Source organism: Melopsittacus undulatus, chromosome 12, assembly GCF_012275295.1.
Source record: "Melopsittacus undulatus isolate bMelUnd1 chromosome 12, bMelUnd1.mat.Z, whole genome shotgun sequence".
NCBI classification, from domain to species: domain Eukaryota; kingdom Metazoa; phylum Chordata; class Aves; order Psittaciformes; family Psittaculidae; genus Melopsittacus; species Melopsittacus undulatus.
The window spans coordinates 7,948,751-7,968,540 of record NC_047538.1 but is presented as its reverse complement, the minus strand read 5'-3'; the positions used below and the strand labels follow the sequence as shown (position 1 = coordinate 7,968,540).

General features: G+C 48.7%; 1 protein-coding gene across 1 annotated transcript; it reads right to left on the bottom strand.

The window, feature by feature from the left end:
- Nucleotides 1–413: 413 nt before the first annotated feature.
- Nucleotides 414–15,991, bottom strand: DNAJC11 (DnaJ heat shock protein family (Hsp40) member C11). Its single transcript, XM_034068159.1, has 16 exons — nt 15,879–15,991; nt 12,937–13,066; nt 12,134–12,207; nt 10,883–10,984; nt 7,076–7,204; nt 6,563–6,685; nt 6,294–6,367; nt 5,469–5,658; nt 5,028–5,113; nt 4,496–4,612; nt 3,579–3,734; nt 3,231–3,300; nt 3,064–3,121; nt 2,326–2,468; nt 1,778–1,907; nt 414–1,569 (listed from the first exon to the last, which is right to left on the bottom strand). Exons 1-16 carry the CDS (start codon nt 15,948–15,950, stop codon nt 1,544–1,546), a joined length of 1,680 nt encoding a protein of 559 aa, XP_033924050.1. The 5' UTR covers nt 15,951–15,991; the 3' UTR covers nt 414–1,543.
- Between the last annotated feature and the right edge of the window lie 3,799 nt (nt 15,992–19,790).

Here is a 19,790-nt window from a genome sequence, read left to right as displayed (position 1 = left end):
TGTAACAGCAGAAACTACCTCAGGAAGCTGTCAGGAACAGGGACAATTGTTTTATTGTGCAAACCTTTTCCATGAGAACCCTCCCCACTGTCATTGCTCTGACAGACCCAGGGCCAGGCTGAGATTCCTCTCTGTAATTAGCAGTAAATGTGTTGTTGCTATTTTGCACTTGCTTATACAAAACAACTCTCAGTCCTCCTCCTGGGAGTATTTTGCCATGTCCCAGTCACTACAGGCTGGCTCTGACTCTTGGCCACACACTTCCTGCAGTGACAGGACATGAAAGAGGAGTTTCTCATTCCAGTTCAGCCATTACAGAGGTCCATCAGCAGGACCTGACAGGGTGCTACAGAACTCACAGCCCTCACCTCTCAGGACTTGGTTTTCAAGAGCATCCTCCAGGTGCAAAGGGAATGTGAGCTACTTTTCAGCTGAGTATAATTTATTGCACATTTTACATTTGATTTCAGATGAACAGAACACTGGTGGCAAGCAAAATAAAGTCCTGCACCAGGAGCTGGTCACAACTGAAGAGTTTTGTTCTTAATAAAAACACCTGAACACCCCTTTGTTGTATGAACTTGTTCTTAGAGGGGGGAACATCTCTGTCAGACTGGCTCAAGAGATTGCCCAGAGCAAACTCTCCTGTCACACTGACTTGAGCAAAGGGAACCCCAGCTGCACAGAAGCAGGGGCCAGGTATGTGTCAGGGAATGAGCTCTGGCAGTAGCTGTCAGAGCTATGCTGCACTGCCCAGACAGTAGTAGTGTAAACTGCATTCCTTTTTTCCCTAGAAATAAATTGGATGGGAAGAGACAGTTGCAGCACCAGGATCAAACTAAATGAATTGCTGTCCTTCTCCTCACTTGCTTCCCTCTATTGAAAACCCTGACAGCACATGATTCTAGGTGGCAGAAGAATTAATAAGACTATTGCAGCCTGTGTCCTTGTCTGGAACAGCAGTGTGAAATGAGCAGCTGAAGAGCTCCACTTCACTACAAAAGGCAAAGAACTTGATTCCAAACATACTTGTTCTGAACAAGAACATCTCAAATGCAGATTTGAGATGGAACACGATCTCTGTCCTCTTCCCGACAAAGGATTTACACACAGGCATTCCAGGTGGTGGCCAGAGAGCTTAACTCCCCCTCAGGAGCAGGAAAAGGTGTTACCTACCCCAGGAGGTGTGTGGAGAAGTGAGAGCAGGTTGTCTTCCCTGCTCCCTGCAAGGAGATAGCTGTGGCCAGACAGCAGCAGGAGGGGTGCTGGCTGCAGGACATGGTGCTCAGTGCCCGCTCGCACACCCTCAGCACAAAGCACTGCGCAGTCAGAGCCACGTTGCTTTATTGGATACTGAGCCACAATTGAGAGCAGTATTGCCGTGGAGCCACCTGGAGAGCAGGTTCTCTCAGAACTGGTAGGACACCACCTGCTATATGGGTAGTTAAAAATAAGAATGTCTCTGTTCAAACTTGCAGTGTCCAGGGGGAGGTTGTGGCTTCCATTGACCCAGGTACTGTTATGGACACACGGTGGCACCAGATTAGCCATCAGCATCGATTCTGTGAGCTGTTGGGTGAGAGCAACACATGGATACACCCCTTCTGGTGGACGAGACACCCCAGCTTGAACCCACCACCAGCCATGGACACAGTAAAGAGAGGTCTGTGCCCTTTAGCCAGTAACTGAACCCCAGTTTGTGTGCTTCCCCACACAGAGCTGAAGCAATCCTCTACTGATTCCCAAAGGAAGAAGCAGAGCAGTCCTTGCTACTTACATTGCTTTGGTATCCTAAGGGCCTCGTTGTCAGCTGCCATCACTTGGTGCAGAACTCCTCGGAACTGATAAAGCACTTTCAGACTCTTCTCCTCACCCACACAGGGGTCGTAGAAACCTGGCAGCCCAGCCTTGAACCAGAGAAGGACACAGTGAGCATCAGGGAATGGACTTCCACAGCTCTTCAGCTGAGCAAAGCCACTTATTAGTGCCAGAATGAGGCATCATTAAAGAAGGAGTTTTGTTGCCAATGAGGTAAGAAACTGCAGACAGGAGTGAATCAGGGGGTTGTTACAGCCCAGAGTCTGTAACACAGTCTCACACTGAAAATACAGAGATGCTATTTCCTTGGTGCTGGAAATGCCCAGAGAAACAGAAACTCCTGGAGGTTCACAACACTTGGTATGTGAATGGCTTCTGTAATATGGTCTAGGCACTGGCTTCAGCACATGGGAGAAGTCTCCTGGCAGTACAGCCTTTGGTTTAATGGGAATTCTGAGTCACACACGCAAGCCCCTCAGCCTGGGCTCTGACAGAACAGCCTCGTACCTTGGATGCCTCTGTGAGGATGAGTTTAGAGTCTTTGACCAAGCACTGCAGGGGCACTGTCACATCTATTACTTTCACCTTCTCATTCTTCCTGCTGTTATCATTCACAAACTTCCCGTACCAGGCGTTCACCACAATCAAACCTGGAATCACATGAAATCACAGATGTGGTGAGCGGTTTCCCACTGCCCACAAGGCAGACCCCCATGAAAAGAACACCCCAGCATTTCCTCTTGCTTTCAATGCTATCTGAATCCTCCTTGCCTGAACCCATGCTTCTCAAGAGAGAACAGTTCTACCTTGGTGTTCGTTAGCAACCAGCACTAGGGCAGAATGACACGACTTCAGTGCCATATTGATGTGACAATACAAAAGGATGTCAGTTCACTTTGGAACATCCTCTTGGAAACTGTTAGCAAACTGAACTTCAGATTATCACTTACACATTTATACACACACCTACCCTGTGGTGAGGTGAATCCAGACTGTTGTCTTCAGCCTGTTTGATCTACCTCACAGCATGGCCCAATGTAAGGTTCAGTGGATCCCTACTAAGGCCAGGCACCATAAGCTGAATCCTAATGGAACTACATGTGCAACAGCAATTATGCTGTGCTTCATTAGGAGTGGAAATGAAGAAATGATACCTTGCATTTCTCCCTCTCAACCACCCAGCCTTGCACTGCTCCTTCCTCTCTCCAAATTTATGGCACAAGTAAATGGTGGTGTAATCTTTACCCATTCTGGCTTCCTCCGCCTCAATTATCCTCCGGACAGACTCTTGCATTAACCGAACCTGTCATAAGAGCAAACACAGGCAGTGTCAGACAGTGCCCGAAAGAGAAAAGCCAGGAGTGAAAACCGCTTCCTTGAACCAAGGGGACTTAGTTCTGAGCAGCACTTACTGCAGCTTCAGCCTCCTGCTTCTTCTGAAGGATGTCGCTGGCTGTACTCTCCCGTTGCTTCTCCAGCTCCCTGCCACAAGGAAGGCAACACACATCAGGTCTATACAGTGGATGGGATGCTCCAGTGTGGCAGATTTCCACTAACCCACCCCAATCACAGCTGACCCACGAGCTCAGGTTTAAGGTTCTTCTCCACCTTACAAGGTAATTCTGGAGGCTGCTCTGCTTCCAGAACTCAGGAGTACCGATGACTTGTGAACCACCGTGCCTCAGCTGGATATCCCAATCCTGGCACCCAGCAGCACTCAAGTGGGACTTCCCAGCTCTGAATTTAAAACACAAGCTCACCTCTCCTTCTGTGCCCTGAGGTAGGGTCTGATGACCAGCCTGTGCATGGCAAAGTAGGCAACTAGAGGTCCCACGGTGGCATAGAAGACGGCACTGGGAAGCAGCTGATCTGTCAGGTGGACAGGGAAGAAGTAGGTCTGGCTAGCCCTGTTCAACCTGCAACAACAGGGAAGAGTGGCAGGTGAGAGGAAATGCAGTGTTTAATATGCTTGCTTAAGTACACTTAGTGCAGTGTATGCTGCTGAACAGCTGCTGAACCGAAGGAGTGATGACTGATGAACTCAAAAAGGCAAAAGTCTGACAAACTGAAACAAGACGATGGTAAGATGGCCAGCTGTTCTCACAGCACCACTTACACAGAGAACACCGGTTTTCACGGGCGGATGGAGCCCGTTTCAGAGCAGTTTCAGCATCCTGGGGCGCCCTCTGCGGGCACTAATCAGAAGTGCACCTCAGTACAGAAACCCCCCCGAGTTCTGTCCCACTTCCTGGGCTGCATCATGTTAAGAGCATAATCATCTGTGTTAGTTAACCGTAAGTCACTAAATCAGGTCTATACTGTGTACAGTGTTATAAAACAGGAATGAAATGAAATCCACTTCTACTAATAACATCTTCCACCCACTTACCATAGCATTCCCTTAAGCGGTATGTACTTTAAGCTGTCAGAGTATTTTGATGTCCCCACACCCTCCCTGGTCCTGCAAGAGGCAGCTCAAGCTTACAGTAATACCAGCAAAAGACACACATTGCGTCTAATGGGCACTACTGTTGTTAGAGGGCAGCTGTAACCTGTCAGTGATTTATCAGTATTGATATCTGTATTGCCCTCCTAAGACCGGGACCATCCCACCTGAATGTCAGAAACACAATAATGCAGGTTATGGTCAGCCTCAGAGCTGTAAACCTGAACTGACTTGATTTTCAGAGACACTCCTTGGGGAACACCAACACTGACGGTGGCTCCTAAAATGCTGTGTCTGGAAATCTTCCTCTCTGCTCCGTACTCCACTATGGTCCCGAAGAAACCCGCCCTAGAAGGAGAGAACCAAACCCATGTAAGACAGGGAACACTCTTGAATTGCTCTTTACTGAATCCTGTAACTCCCCAACAGGTAAAGCATGGAAATACATCTGTGTGCAGCACATGTTGGCTACTGGAAGATTCAGTGTGTACCTAGCAAGATGAGAGTAGCCTTTTTAGCTTGTAAAGTAGTACACACAGTACAAGACCTGGGTTTCTTATTGGTGATGATACAGAGATACCACACACAAGTTTATCTGAAGAGGCACACAGAGCAAAGCCTTCAAGTCGTTCACTTCAGCGTTTACCAGATTTGATTAATGAAAATCAGATTCCCAAAGACCACAGAAGCTGGAGGCTCACAACAGCAGGAGAGGACAGATCCTTCAGCCGTGAGCAATGTGAATTTCCTCTTCTGCACTTACTTAATAGAACCTTTCACTCGTGTTTGATCCTCATCCTGAAACTTATGCTGATAACTGACCATCACGAACGAGTGGGGGATTCCCAGCTGAAACACAAGAGGCACAAACATATGAAAATGTACCCTCATGAATGCTCCCCACATTTCCTTCCTCATCCTTTCAGTGGCACAGAGACCTAATGAAGTGTTGCCACTCACAGGTCACAGCCTGCAGTCTCTGCAGCCTGTGCTGTGTATCCTGGCCCTAACCTGAGTTGATCCGCCTTAGATGTGACAATGTTGGGTGCAAAGTGTCATGGAGCTGGTTCCCTACATTACATGTTCAAACTAAATTACCAACTGCTCATTTACCCACAGCCAAAACACTGCAGGGGCAGGAAAGCAGAGGCAGCTCTCTCCCAGGGCTGGCACCACCATCCCTGGTGTACAGCAAGAGGCTCACCTGTAACGCCATAGTGAAGTGGCTGGTTTTCGTGTCCCGCACGATGCTGGTGTTCATGGCAGACTGGATGCCCCATCGCCACTGCAAGTACCCCATTGTGCTCTTGTCCAGGTTGCGGGCCAGGACCGTGGTGAGGCCGGGACGGATCCCGCGGGATGAGAACTGCAGCGCACAGTTTGTAGTGATGAAACTGGAGACACAAGGAAAGCCTGGTCAGCCATGAAACATAGGGTGGCCTCCAACCCCTTCCTGCCCAGGGGCCTTGCTGAACATGCAGGCACTGCCCTGCATAGAGCATGATGCCTGAGGGCTTCAGAACAGCCCAAACCTGACCACAGCACGGCCCAGAAGAGCAGGCTCAGGCCCTGGTTTGTTGGTCTGTAAACACACACCACACTAGTGGCAAATTTGGCATTATTTCCCTAAAACCTGACATATCACCTCCTCTTTTGCTGTCAGGAACTCCATCCCACACATGGAAGCCCCAGAAGAGCTCCCCTGTTTTTTGTTGTGTCCCCAGAGCAAACCTCTGTTGCTCTTACTGTGAGATCATGGCTCCTGATCACAAATCATCACAATTTCAAATACAAATCAAAGGATGTGGAACACAAACTTCCCTTAAACTGTAAGCATGAAAAGGGAGGACAGCAACACAAAAACAATGCAAACATTCTGATCAGCACTAAAGAGCAACCTGAAATCTAAAGAAGAAATACCTTATTTGTAGGATAGGAAACAAATCCAGAATTAACATGGTAGGGAATTCAATCTGCTTAGTTCCTTAGTGTGGAATATTAACCATGAGACCATTTTCCTAATACTTACCATCTCGGTGTGAGGTTACGGAATATCTTCAGACCGAAGAGAGGTCCCTGAAGGTCTCCTGCTCCAAACTCCAACTGTTAAAATGCACAAAGCCAAACTGTTAGAGGAAAACACCTTCTACAACAGTGACAAAGTACTTCACAGCCTTCTGAGTAACCAGAGCTGAAGTCCCTTAAAGGAAATAACCACCAGTCCAAGTGGCCTGAAATAGATTGGATGTAAATACGTTTAATGGGGAGTACTCTGTGTGTAAGAGGGAGTACTCTTACCTCTCCCCATCCTTTGGCAGATGTCACTCGTCTCAGAGCAAGATTAATTGAGCCACCTCCGTTCCCATTCTGGGTGGAAAGGTTACCAGACAGTATTGCTGTGTCCGTGGCAGTCAGTGGTGCCTGAGGAGATGAATGTGTTGTTACCAATCACTCTGAGCCTGACTCACACACTTAATGCATGTTCTGCCAGGATGTAATAATGACTGCAGAGAGTGCAAGTACAGGGACAGGTGACATTCCTGCTGACTCCTTGTCATCCACTAAGCTCAAGTGTTTGAACCAGAGGTGGCCACACTTGCTCTGAATTTTGTAGTCAAAGATCAAGTATGGCAAAACCTGAGATAACTCCTATAGTATGAGACATCTTTAATGTACCTCCTTGAAGCCCTGACCCTGAGCTGCAAACCCTCTCATCTCACCAGCAGACTGGACTTCTTCAGCTGGAACATAGGAAACTCTATGGCCTCCTTAGCCTGGCCCCGCTCCCCATGCAGCAGCATCTCCCCTCACCTCGATGGACTGGGATATGTGCATTTTGTTTATCTCAATCTGGGGAAAGCTGCTCCCAGGCACATCCTCGTATTCTTCCTCGTAGCGATCAAAGAGGTCGGTGGCATCTATTCCAACACTAATTGTTCCCTAAGGAATGATGAGAGAAACAAGTACTTGGCATTAACACCCAACACAGGCCAAACCAGCCTCGGTTAGGAGTAAACTTTTTGTTGGTTCTGCACTTTTTCCACTCTAAAATGCATTTCTTCCATCTTCAGGAGGAACAAAATGCACAATTACAACACCCTAAACCAGCAATATAAGTCATGACATAAACTGGACAGAAGACAGTTTTCCAGCAGGAATGCAGCTCGTAACACTAGCAGGTAACTCTTCCACTGTGACACATGCCAGAAGTAGGTGGAACACTTACACAGCAGGTTTCCTCTTCCCCCACAGCTGACTCTGCTCTGTTGGTATTTTAAAGTTGAAACAATACATTTTAGACATGAATTTTCTTCACTGGAATTTGGCCAGAAACCCTCTCAATTCTTTCTCCTTAGGAGTTACCTGGAACAACTTTGTTTTGAGCTGCATCATTCACTCCTTGTTAGCCAAAAGTTTTCTTTTTCCTAGTCTGTATCTTGCAATCAGAAGAAACGCTTCCCAAAGAGGGACTTTTAGCAAGGGGTAAATATCTCCTTCCTCAGCTTATTCCTACATAAAACTAGGCCACAGCTGAACAGTCCGGCTACCTGCTGCTGGGCTCGCTCAGACAAACTGCAAGAGCAGGTTGCTTTGAGAAGGGCATGATGAGATCCTTGTCTGGGTCATGTAACTTCAAGAGGCTTTGGAAACCTTCCCTGTAGACCTATTAAACAGCATTCCAGCTCGTAGGAAATGGACCAGTTGCAATAAAGAATCCCCTCTGTGCACAAGCACAGAATAAGCTCTGAGCACTTTGTATAAAGAAACCCAAGAGCTGTTTAGGTGCAAACCCCCTTGCACAGAGTGCAAGTATGGGTGGAATAAATTCTTATTTCAATCCCTTTTTTCCCCCCCCCCCCCCCCCCCGTAATCAAATGCTGAACCATAAATACAGCAAGAATTGTGGAGTCCGACAGGGCTCAAAACTTCCCTCTGCTTTGACTCCCAACTATTTATTTCGTGTGGAGATTCCCAACCTCTTTTCCATGTTTATCTTCTGATTTCTTAGGCAGCAAAACCCGGATGTTTTAACACGGGGAGGTGCAATCACTTCCCAGAGGATTCTGAACAGCAGGGAGCTCCTGCCCTTTCTGCAGGAGGCCACTCTCCAGGAACCCTCTGCAAAGTCACCTTCAAGGGATCTGCTTTCCAGACGCTGCAGCTTCTTCAGTTTCAGCCCTCTCCTACACTCTGTTTCTTGAATCAAGGCCAAAACAAGAGGGAAGCAAAACATCAACTGTGAAGGAAGCAGTGCAGCCCTGCACTGCAATCCAGCCCTCTGGAAAGACAGGGAGTAAAACAGCCAAAGAGAAACAAAGGTTCCAGCTGCACTCAATGAGATTCCAGCAAATGTGCTCTGGATTGGCGGATCAAAAGCATCTAGAAACAAGTGAGCATTTTATTTTAACAAAAGAGAGACTATTTCCATGTTTCCTGGATGCTTCCCAATTCAAGGAAGTGTAAACCTCAAGATCTTTGTAACAGAGGCAGAGCAGAGAGTTGTCCATGTGGAACACCACATTCAGAACCTTTGTCAGACCACAACTTTGGATTCAAGTTAAACGTGTTTAAACAAGGGATATTCAGCTGTGTAGTAAGTATGAGGAGTTTGAAAACTCTGTATTTTCAGCTCAGAACAGGACACAAGCAACAGTGAAGCTTTCTCAGGAATTTGCCCTGAAAGCCTCACTGAAACCATCTTACTGTGCTGTGTTCATTGGTACCACAATGCTTATGCCCTTTGTAAAGATGCACCAAGGGCCACAGACATCCCCCAAAGTCACTGCACCTCCTTTCTTTCAATCATATTCAAAACCTTACAATTTCCTTTTCCACACCTACAAACATCCCTCCCAATGGGAAAAGAACACCTGAACCTATCCATGAAAGACCCACTCAGAGCAAAGAGCATCTCCGGTCCCTCCCTGCTCCTCATTGGATCTCGTGCTGAGCCACCTTTGGCCGAGGGGAGCAGTGGGCTCCGTGCAGACATCTCCCCTGCTGCCAGGCAGGTGAAGTCACCCTCAGGTCGGTAGATCCCAGCAAAGGAACTGGCTCAGGCACAGGCACAGGAAAAGCAGCAGATGGCACAGTTAAAAATACTCCCAGAGAACCAGAGCACCCCCTATGCCACCGGATGACAGCGGGACCACTGCTGCTCGCAGCCCCCCAGCAGCCACCTGCTCACTCCCTTGGGGATGAAGAAGCCCTCCCCAAGGAAAGAGCAGCAGGGAAAAGGCTGTACAGCTCTGCTTGGAAGTCAGCAGCACACAGAGAACATGCTGGGAACCAGCCCAGCAGGGCAGGAGGCTGGGGAACAGGGCTGTAGAACCATCAGAGTTATCTGGGATTGTCTTTTACATGCATTTGCTGTCCTGTGAACATGAAAACACTTTAGTGATGGGATTAAGAAGTGTGGCAGAAAAGAACAGACCCCTCCTTGCCTTTTTTCTTAGGGGTTTACCTTCTAGAAGGTGACTTAGAGAAGCTGTAACAGACTAAGCCCTGAGGGACCTGCACTGACCTTCTGCAGCAGGGAAATAACAGGGTTTCATTTCTCCTCACAGGATGCAGCTCTTTTCAAATCAAATAATGAACTTTTCAACCCTTCTGCATGCCTTTGAAAGCAAAAATAAAGCTCTAAAAGCAAACAGAAGACTCGATTCGAACCCTGCCAAATTGCCTACATCTGGTTATTGCTCAACATTCCTGGTTAAAATGCTTTATTTTGCTGAAGCTGTTTTATAGACCTGACAAAATGTTGGAGATTTAAACTAACTTGTGCTCGTGTATGAAATGATCCCAGCTGCACTACCCCATTCCACAGGAACACTGCCTGGAGAGACGTTTCCATAGGCTGCCAGTCAGCAATTGCTGTTATCACCCAGATGGCTGATTTTATCCCAGGACTCAGAGGCTGAGGCTCACAATGCAGCTCCGCTTTTTAGTGCCAATGCAAGACATCCGGGTAAAACATCAAACTCCTTAAGTCACAGCAAAGCATGAGGTGGAGATAACCCTGTCCCCCTCCAAGGACACCCTGTGCCCTGATCACCCTCATCTCCAGCAGAGACATTCAACCTGGAATGGAATACTCCATGAGCCTCAACATGAGCAAGCTTTGCTGCAACAGGCTCTAGCTGTGGCACTGGCAAGCCCCCAGCCCTGCTCAGGTTGGCTTTGCTCATGGTGCTGCAGCAGAAGGGCTCTGCTCTACAGCTGCTTTGGTCCCTGCCTTGCATTTTTGATGCATGTTTTTAGCTGTGTTTGAGTATCTCCCTGTGCTGCTGCAACACTCCAGCATGTCCAAGGGAAAACCTGTCACCTACTGCAGGGAGTTGCATTTTGTCTGGAATACTTGTAAAGAAATCACAAACATTTCAGTGTTAAGTCTGTTTTCTGGGAATTGCTGAAAGAGACAGTTTGCTTGTACATGTCTCATCAGAAAAAAGAGCTTTCAAAGGAGGACTGCCCAAAGAAACTGCATGTTCAAAAAAGGAAGAGTAACTCACTAAGTGTAGTTACTTACTACAGCCCCTCACCTAGGCTCATCACACCTTGCATATCCGTAATGATTTACAGATTCACTCCTCAGACCAGGATGAAGTCCTTCCTTACCTTTGGATTAGTTCGCTGCTGCAGCCTTCTCTCCTCCCTCTCTCTCTGCAAACGCTCAAATTCTTCCCTGATTTCAGCTGGAGTTCTCTTCCTCTCCACAACCTGCTCGGAAAGAAATGAAACCCCAGAAGATTACCAGAGAGAGGATGCTCAGGGTATCGCCCTGCTGATGGGATGGGCTCCGCTGATGTGCTGGGCTCTAACACGTTGCCCTGATTCTACTGTAAGCCACTCTGCACCGACCTCAATGCTCAGAGTTTGGAAGCAAACACCTGGGCCAGATCAAATGGGAGGCATGAGAGAAACCCCCATGCTTTGAGAGAAGGGAAAGTGATCTTGTTATTTCTATTCCCTTGACAAAACCAAGCCAAAAAGCTTTCAAACCACAAGTACAAGATACTGCAGCACAGCCACTGCCAACAGCTCTGTTAACTTCTCTGCTAGGTGTAGACACAAAAACGAGAATGACTGAAAGTTTCTGGCCTAAGGTAACTGCTTGAGAGATTCTTGATTTGAGGCTACACTGTTTAACTTACATGGCTTGGGGAACAAGGGATTTAAAACAGGTAAGTCTCTAGGTATGGATAGAACGAGCATTGGATTTGGCTTTTCAGAACAAGATTGAGTCTGCCACAAGCAGCTTAAAACTGTTACATGCTGCCACTGCTCCACATTTCTTGCTGCTAACTCTGGACTTGACCTTGGTACTGACCTGACCCAATACAACATGATTCTGCAGCAAGCAACCTTGTGCAATCAACTAAGACTGGCAGAGGGGAGCAAGAGGACTTAACAGGAAAGCCACAAGTGGACAAGCTCTCTTTCAAAGCCCATAAAAACCAAATAATACTAACAAAAAACCCAAGCCCAAAAAGCCCAGAAAGAAAAAGTAATTTCAAACTCAAGAGGCAGCTAAGGCTGGAAAAAAAGGGTTTCAGAGAAAAAAGATGAGACTCGATGGACAATAACAACACATCTATCTCAGACAAAGATGTTGCCTGTCACAGTAATATCCTATTAGGGAACTCTGAATGTCAGGCTTATTGTTCTCTTGTCAAGTGAAACCCTGAAGTATTCCTTGAAAATCCATCATGGTGTTGCAGCAGAGACAGAAATAACTGAACAAGGACGCCTGCAAACAAACAGGCATTTGTTCCCATCGAGGTGTCAGTGCAGCTCGATAGAACAGAATGTCAGATAAAGGTGAGTTTAGTCGATTCCACTGCCCATAAGGTGCTACATTTCTCTCACCTCCCATCCTTCCATTTCCAGTCCTCTCCTCCCATATATGTCATAGATGGCTCTGGTCTGTGGATCACTAAGCACTGCAAGTTGAAATCAAAAGAGAGGAGAGAACTCAGTGTTTGGTCTGCTCAGACCAACACTCTAGTGTTATTTGCAGTCCGAGCACAGATCCTGGAAACATGTTGCTCATCCAATTTTTACATTAAGTTCCATGTGTATTAACAGGACACACTGACTTTTCCCCCAGCAAATTCCTGGTTTTGGGGGTTTGTTCTCACTTCTAAAATCAGAAGGTGAAGACAACACAGGAGACATGCAGACTGACTGAATATGCAGAGGGGGGTTTAATGTGCTTCCTCTGACAGAAGGGTGACACAAGCCCTCTAAAATCAATAGCACTATTAGCAATTCCATGACAGCAGTCCCTGCAAACCCTGTGGAGGATTGACACCCACCTCTGCCTAGTCCCTGGTCTTTGATCTCCATCATCATCCCTGTCCACTGACCCTTTCCCACCCAGTCCAACCCTGTGGGACATGCCAAACACTAACAAAGGCACTTCCACAAAGCAGTTTGTACATTGCCAAGCATCACCTATAGGGGAACTGCACAAACACATGTCGAATTTGAATCTCTCAGAAAGCCACCGTTTTTGTCATGCATTGTTCCTCTGATTTACAGCATCGCTAAGTGTCAGCAAGTTTAATTATGACTTTGGAATATTGATCTTCCTCAAGAAGCCTGGAGACACAGCCCTCCTGCTAGAAACCCCTGAACATGGTTCCTGCCAGCGTCAGCCTTCCACTGACCTTCATAGGCCTGGTGCACGAGGTTGAAGAGCCGCTCCGCCTGGATCTTGAGCTCGGGGTCCCTGTGCTTGTCAGGGTGGTAGAGCATGCATAGCCGGCGGTAGGCAGCCTTCAGCTCCTCCTGGGAGGCCTGAGGAGAGCAGGGAAACTCAATTAAAGCACAACTAAAGGCACCTGAAAAAGGACCATGCTCAAGATCAACCCTAAAACAGAATCCCCTCAGCCCATTACACTGCTTTTACTGACACAAAATGAGGAATGGACTTTTGTGTCATTACATGAAGCAGTGAAATGTTCACTTATGTTCACCAGGATTGTCCACACTACTTAGAGGGCAACAAGTGACAGCAATAGCTCAGCAGTGCTTATCTAGGTATGGAAAGTGAAGTAAAAAACCCCAGCAAACATACCTCACCTTCATTAGGCAACTACTGCCTCCTCAGTTCAATGCAGACCAAGAGAAAACAAAATCACCCAGCCTCCTTCCAAAGACACGTGGTGGAAACGTGTTTGTGACAGCTCTTTCAGAATCAATGCAATAACCTTCCCTGGGCACAGGGAACAGGATACTGCTCTGCTGTGCCAGGAGGCACGCACAGAGCACAGGAACTGAAACACAACAGGGACCTGCTGGCCTCCTGCAAGGACACATCACCCCTCTGCTGCAGCAGGGCTTAGAGGGACAGGAATACGCCAGCAAGGAGGCGGCATGCAGAAAACACCTTTTGAGAGCAGACTTTAAAGACACATATTCCATTTACTCTTAATGCTCTCCAGCAATTGAGGCTTTTACAGATTCCACACTTTCACTGTGGAAATAAAAGCCCCCAAAGCTCATTTCTTAAAGTAAGACATTTTTTCTAACCCATGGTTGGCAGAGCATGGGTTTTCATCAAAGAAATGCATCCATTTGTGCACCAAAGATAGAAATCCATTTGATTTTGATGACAGCTTAGAGTAAATGTTTTCTCTGCCCATTTGTGCTATTTCAAGTTAATGTTTCTAAATGATACAGCAAAATACCTGCCAAATTTGCTGGTCCCCAAGACAGCAACGATAGCTACAGCTCAGCTTTTCTCTTCTTATTACCTTGTGCTTTCTCAGACATAGAATTTAAACTCGGCTGGGAAAACAGGGGGACGTATGGGTCTAAGACAGGCTTCTTTAATCAAATTAATGATAAATGGTTTAATGTGCTATTGATTATCTAATAGAAATGAGCAGTTTCATTTTTCAGAGATGTCACGTTCAATAAAACATGAGCTTGGGCATTTCATCATCATTGAATAGCTCCGGTCACTGGTTCAATATTTCATGAGCAATAGCCTCTTAGGAGCCGCGGAAGGAATCCTGACATCCTCTCAAGCTGCAGTGAAATGTGGGAGTCAGGAATAATCACACAGAAGTTACATTTTCATTACCAAAATCTGCAGACACAATCCCAACGTGTCCCATCTGCCTATCTGGGGTCCGAATGGCTTCATTTAACACCTCAAACGCATCAGCACTTTAGTGCACTGGAACCTATGGAAGATGAACCATGCCATGCACACAGAGCAGCAGCATGGCAAGGCTCAGGGCTCACTGGTATTTTAAGCTGCTGCATCACACCAGGCTGGCTCAGGACACGGAAATGTGAGCGTGCCGCATTCCACTGCTGCGCGGAGTAGTACTACTGAATTTCATTAGCAAGGGGTAATTAACAGAGCAGCTACTACTACTGCAGTTGGAATTGCTCCCTTGAAGACCATTTTAACTTGGTTTCCAGGTCCCTGCTGACCAAACCTGCCTTTTGGGGTCTGCCAAAGAACTGCCAGCGTTGCCAAGTTAACTATTCAGCCTTTGCTGTTAACCTCCCAGGCAGTCACAACCCTCGCCTGGTTCCTGCCTCTGTTTTAACCTCCGTGGCTGCACACTGCAGGAGGGTGAGTTACAGATGCTGCCAACCGGTGCTGGGCTTCAGTGAGTGAAACACAGCTTTCTAAAGAGCTCAGTGCTGTGCACAGCATCAGGGGGTTCTGCAAACAGAGCCACTGTGGGACGCTTTCCCCTTGGAAATGGGGATTTCCACAACTCCTGTTACACACAGTGACAGCACTTCAGTAAACCCCTAAAAACGGACAGAATCCCAGCCTGGTTTGGGTTGAAGGCACCTTAAAGCTCCTCCAGCTCCAACCCCTGCCACAGGCAGGGACCCCTTCTACTGGAGCAGCTGCTCCAAGCCCCTGTGTCCAACCTGGCCTTGAGCACTGCCAGGGATGGGGCAGCCACAGCTTCTCTGGGCACCCTGTGCCAGCGCCTCAGCACCCTCCCAGGGAACAGCTTCTGCCTAAGAGCTCAGCTCAGTCTCCCCTGGGGCAGGTTCAAGCCATTCCCCTTCCTGACATCTAGTCTGGTATGTTGGAAAAGAGAAGTCTGTTTATGCACACAGCACGCATATATACATATACACATATATAGAGAGCTCTTGCATTCAACAAAATAAACTACTGATACATATCAACATATTGATACATATACAACACGCATTGTATACATCTAGCTGACATTTTCAGTACTGCTATTACCACAGTAATTACTCCTAACAGCCAAACACCTCCCGTACAACACAGCTGCACCCGTTCACATCTCATTTAACGTCAGCCTCACCGAGGACCCCTCATGCTCCCGCTGTCCCGCGGTGTCTCCGGTACGGGGCACCGGGAAGGCGCACACAGCACGGAGCCACCCGCCCCGGCCCACCGGCAACCGCATCCTGCACGGACCGGGCTCCCCCCGAGCACCAACCCGAGGCCGCCTCACGCCCGCTGCGGACGCGGCCCGGCCTGCCCCGCGGCCCGGGGGTCACGGCCTGCGCTGCCCCGGCCCGGCCCGGCTGGAGGCCGTGCCCCCCCCGCCCGGCCCCGCTGACGGCCGTGCCCCCCCCCCCGGCCCCGCCGCACCTCCCGCCGCACGTTGAGCAGCGCGTAGTAGTCCTCGTTGTCCGGCACCTCCTCCGCCAAGGCCGCCGCCATCTTCTCGACCTCTCACCTCACGCCGCTAGCGCGGCTGGGCGTGCTCAGAGGCGGGCAGGGGGCGCTGCGGCGCCCCCCAGTGGCGCGGAGGATTGAGGGAGTCTGCACATGCGCTCGGATGCGCTGTGATATTTGCGCATGCGCGGGCAGGTCCCGCCCAGAGCGCCGTGAGGCGAGGCGGCGGCGGGCGCGGGACGCGCGGTGAGTGCTCGGTGGGCTCGGTCCGGGTCCGGTCCGGCCGGGATCCGTTCGGTCCGTCCGGGATCCGCTCGGTCTGGGGCTGCGGGAGCAGTGCGGGACCGGTGGGTCCGGGCTCCCGTCGGGAGCGGGGCTGTTTGCTGCGCTCTGGGGTGTTCCTTGGGCCCCTCAGCGCCTCTGTCCCGGGGTGGGGGGGACCCGCCTGAGGGAGCGGCTCTTTCCCCCGTTGTTGAGGCGCTGCCCGGCACAACCCGGGTGGTTCCTGAGCCTGGCTGTGTCTCGGCCCCATGAGCTCCCGGCTCTCACAGGCTCAATCGCACAGTCCCATGCAGCATTATCCGGTCAGGTCGGGGTTGCACGGGCCGTGTGCAGCTGCCTTGTGGAGCCCGCTGACGGGGAGCAAGGCCCTCGCCTCAGGGTCAGGGCTTGTCTGACACCGGGGAAATGGAGCTCCTTTGGGTTTTCACCACAGAGAACGTGGCCGCGGGGTTTGTGCTCCCAGAGCACGGTCTTGGCGGTGGGCTCACCACAAGAGGGCACTCGGCGAGTCGTGCCCGGTAGAGAAATGGAGGGAAATGCCTCAAAGTGCGGCGAGCAGGCAGGTGTAGTAGAAGGGGTTCCCCGTCTGTGCTCCAGCCTGTGAAGCCTTACAGAGCACGCTGGCAGGTCTCAGTGTTAATTGGCTTTATTGCCATAAGGATTTAAAGCCTTTCCTGGCTGTAAAGTAAATGTGGATGGCGGATGTGCCCCAGTGTCTAGATGTGATGTTTGTGTGGGGAATGCTAGTGATGTTGGAGTACTGCTGTCCTTAAAGGAGCAGCGGTTGAGGACCTCTCACTAACACCAGTACCTTCTATAGAGTGAAGCTGAAGCGGTATTTTCCCATTCCAACACTCAGCTGATCTGTTTTGGCTCTGATCTTCATGTAATTTTTGTTTGAAAACAGGAGTGGTTTAATATTTAATAAGTTGTTTTCCAGTCCAAGCATAGTTAACATGGAAGTATTGATCGTGTTACACAGGAGCTGGGAAACCACGTAGAAATGGGTATGTCTGGTAGGGTCCTGGTGAGATTCAGGAGCTGTGTGGCCCTCGGGGCTGTGGCAGCGTTATTGGATCCCTCTTCTGCTGCAGCACTCACTGCCAGTTCTGGCCAGTGTTCCATGTGTGCCACCAGGGATCCAGGGAAAACTTTTGGGAATGGTCCACAGATCTTGGCAGGGAGCTACAGAGGGGAAATATGACTTTGGGGATCTAAATATGAACTGTGCTAAGTATGTAGAGAGAGCTTTACATTTACCAGTGGAAATGTAATATCCATGGCAAAGAGCAGCGTGGGGGGAAAAACAAAAGGAAAAAAATAAAAGTACTTGTTTGTGCTTTACTGATTTGCCAGGTTTGCTTCAGGGTGAGCATTCCTTTTGCCCACATTGCTACACACAGGCTCTACACATGGCATAATAAGGTGCTATAGTGCTGTGCTGTGATTCTTGTGATGAGGGAAGCAGACTCTGGGCACATTGGAAAGCATCTGGATGCATTGGAAAGGTGCATATGGAGTTCCAGTGTTTCTGAGCTTAGGGAAGTGAGCAGCACTGTGGGGTGAGAAAGGGGCAGGAGCTGTCACTGTTCCTGTCTGGAAAATCAGGTTGGAAGCTAAAAGTTGTTTAAAGCTGCAGAAAACACCAGTGTTGTGTTTCTCCAGGGCACTGGCAAGGGGCAGAGGTGCCTCAGAATCAGTTTTGCTGCTTTAGAGCCAGAAGTACCAGTGAGCCCTTCCATCTCCTGAATCTTTTCTCTGAGCAGGATGGCGAATGGTTTTCCCTTGTGTGGTGTGAGGGGCCTCATTCAGCAGATTTCCTTAGGAGCTGGAATTGTGTAGTCATGGCTGCAGTATTGCTCCCACACAAAGTGTTTCCTTGCTTATATTAACTTCAGTTCTATCTCAGCTCAATGGAGGGAAAAACTGGAGAGTGCCATAAATTGAGCCGAGCTTGTCCAAGCTGTCACATTAGCACCTGAGGGAGCTCCTGCCTCCTAATGACCAGAGGAGAGTGTGCTGCGGGGTCAGTGTCATCTGGGGGCCCTTTGGTTACATTCACTGCCTCTCTTCATAGCCAGATTGATGCCAACTGCTGAATTTTAGCAGAGGTTGTCTTGGTCCCATTTGTTAGTACTAGGAGTCCATAGAGATAATGTCTTTTCACGTATAAAAGATGCTATTGATTTTCTGTTACTGTTGTCCTGAAATGTGCACAGTGTGTCTATGGAGCAGTGACAATCCTCCATCAGTAGCTTTATGGGAGAAGAATGGTTATTGAATCTCTTCCCATAAAATATAATCTCTTTCTCTCTTCCAGAATTTGCCAGCTCCTGTGGGAGTCCCTCATGTTATCTCTGAGAAAATTGATTTTTTTTTGTCTCTGCTTTGTACACTTGTGTTTAGTTTTATTTTTAATTTGGTTTGTGTGATATATGGAATGAAGGATTCCCTAACATCAGGCATGCTCTCTGTGTTGTATTCCTTCTTTCCCGTATGGATTGGTGTTTCCAGAATGTTTTAAAATCAAATAAAGATGTTGGCTTGGCACAGGTGTCTCTTGTTGTTGCTGGGAATGTTTTCACTCTGGGGGAATCACTGCCCTGCTCTTTCTCTCCAGGCAGGTCTGAGCTTTTCAGCTGTTTACCTGTAAATTTGGGGTAAGTTTCTAGAGTCAACACAGGCTGAATGACACTGTAGCAGAGCACACAACTTGCAGTGCTGCTCAAGGAGCAATGGTCTTTGAACTTGAACAGTAGCAGAAGTACTCTGTCAAATTTGTCCTTTCCTCAGTGCAGCAAATGACTGACTATGGGACTTTTTCCTTTCAGGGAGGAAACGGCAACATGAATTCATAGATGATGAGTAGGATGCCAAAGCCAGAGATGACAGTGCTCTTGAAGAAATGCTGGGTAGAGCAAAAAGGTAAAAGGAACAGCTAATTGAGTGCATTTTGGAGCCTTCCTGTGGGACTTCATGGGGTACCTCCCCTTGGGAGGCAAAGGCCACCCCCTCAAACCTGAGCTGAGTTCCCTGAACTTCCTTCTCCTCCATTTTGCATGAGGTCCCAGTGGTGCCCCTCTCTCCTGACCCATGTGCTCTGTGCTCGGGTCTGTACCCAGGACCCCAGTGGGACTCGTATGTTCCAGTGTGTCCCTGCATGCACCCGCCTGGCCTGGCAGTTGTACCAGGCTCTGCTCCTGTGTGTGGTAATGTGAAAAAAGAGAAGGGAGAGATGCACTCATCCTGCTCAGGTGCAGCCAAGGCCATTGTCCAGAGGTGCTGGTTCAGGGCCATGTTTGCTTGTACCGTGTTGTGCCTGAAGCCTGTGTGGCAGCAGCATTTGGAGTACACAGTGATCAGGTTGCCTCTACGAGGGCTGAATTGCTTTCTGCTACACTGATGCCTTTTACTGCATTTTGTGTTAATGCTGTTGAGATGCCCTGAGGAATCGGTGCTTATTGGCTCTTTCATTCTGAGAAATTATCTCTATAACTGAGGCATGATCGTCCACTTGGGGACTTGGGGAAATAAGAGGCAGATTTAATCACACCTGCAGAGAGCCGTGCGGTAGAAAGGCCTTTGCTACTCACTCACTTTACT

Coding starts and splice junctions, on each gene's coding strand:
- DNAJC11 (XM_034068159.1), bottom strand. CDS start 15,950: ATGGCGGCGGCCTTGGCGGAGGAGGTGCCGGACAACGAGGACTACTAC. Junction 7,205..10,882: donor AGCAGCGAACTAATCCAAAG/GTAAGGAAGGAC, acceptor ATCATTCCTTAG/GGAACAATTAGTGTTGGAAT. Junction 4,613..5,027: donor CGAGTGAAAGGTTCTATTAA/GTAAGTGCAGAA, acceptor CTCTCCTTCTAG/GGCGGGTTTCTTCGGGACCA.